General features: G+C 60.5%; 1 protein-coding gene across 1 annotated transcript in view; it reads left to right on the top strand.

Moving 5' to 3' along the window:
* Positions 1–639: 639 nt before the first annotated feature.
* Positions 640–1181, top strand: part of SLC15A1 (solute carrier family 15 member 1) — a 48213-nt gene continuing 47671 nt past the window's right edge. The window contains exon 1 of the mRNA XM_040624027.1: positions 640–1128. Coding sequence (XP_040479961.1) covers positions 1125–1128 — 4 coding nt within the window. The 5' untranslated portion in view covers positions 640–1124. The remainder of the gene's footprint in view (positions 1129–1181) is intronic.

Genomic DNA, 1181 nt, shown 5'->3' with positions numbered 1-1181 from the left:
TGGGGGGGCCTGGCTAAGATTCAACAGACCAGAGAGACAGAGGAATGCGTAACCAAGATGTGGCGCAGACACAACCGAGTATCAATCCGCCTTCCAGGGGAAAGACGTTCTGACATGGGCGCCAACATGGATGGATCTCGCAGACGTCAGAACAAGAGACAGAAGCACGCCGTGATTGCACCTACCCGAGGTATTTAGAGCCCTAAAATTGGTGGGACGGGAAGTAGAATTGGGGGGGGGGGCAGGGAGGAAGCGTTCTGCGGGCACAGAGCTGTGGCCGCCGCACGGTCACGGGAAGGCACCCAGTGCCATTCACTGTACACTTACCGGCGACGATGTGCATTTTACGTGTCCTTTACCACGATTTTAAAAAATAGAAACTCCCTTCATCTTCCATCGTAATGCTCCCTCGCAGTATCTGCAAAGCACAGCCCCAGCTCCCCTTGAAAAATGATCGGGAGATAATGGCTGTATTATTTTTGTTCTCGTTATTCTCAAGGAAAGGTGAGGTAGAGTCTTCCAGAAATGCTCTGGCCGGTTCACACCCCAGGTAAAGCCCCACGCGCGTGCGCACTTACAGCAGACCAGCGTTTTACCCAGTTTTACTTCCTCACACAGAACTGGTGTTTCCCAGCCCAGTGGTTTCCAAACAGGGTCCCTGGAGCAGCAGCAGCAGCAGCGCCTTAGAACTGGTTAGAAATGCGGATTCTCGGGCCGCACCCAGACCTACCGAGCCCGCCAATCCTGGGTGAGGCTGGGGAACCTGCATTTTAACGAGCCCCCCCAGCGGCCAGGTGGGCGCTCACGTCGGGGCCCAGGTCTTGGGCGCTGCTCCTGTCACCGGCGCTGTGCCCGACCCCAAGGACCTGGGCGGGACAGGGGAGACCCGGGGCTGGCCCCGGACGGCTCTCCCCCAGCTGGGGCTCAAGGGGCGCTCACCTCTGCTCCCTGCTGGGCCCCCGCCTCCGAGGGTGGAGCTCGGCCGCCCCGCCTGCACACCTCCAGCTGCACAGGTGGCTGGGCAGGGCCTGGAAACAAACTTATAAGAGCAACACCTTAAAAAAAAAGGTCCCTCTCCTGGACTCCCCGCTCGCCAGTTCCCGGGAGCCCTCGGAGCCGCCACCATGGGTAGGTCGTGCGGCCGCGCTGGTGCGGGGGGGGGGGGGGGGGGGGGGGGGGGG

The sequence above is a fragment of the Ursus maritimus genome, unplaced genomic scaffold, assembly GCF_017311325.1.
Source record: "Ursus maritimus isolate PB19 unplaced genomic scaffold, ASM1731132v1 scaffold_10, whole genome shotgun sequence".
Lineage (NCBI taxonomy): Eukaryota > Metazoa > Chordata > Mammalia > Carnivora > Ursidae > Ursus > Ursus maritimus.
Note: the sequence above shows the minus strand (reverse complement) of the source record. Positions and strands in the feature narration are given on the sequence as shown.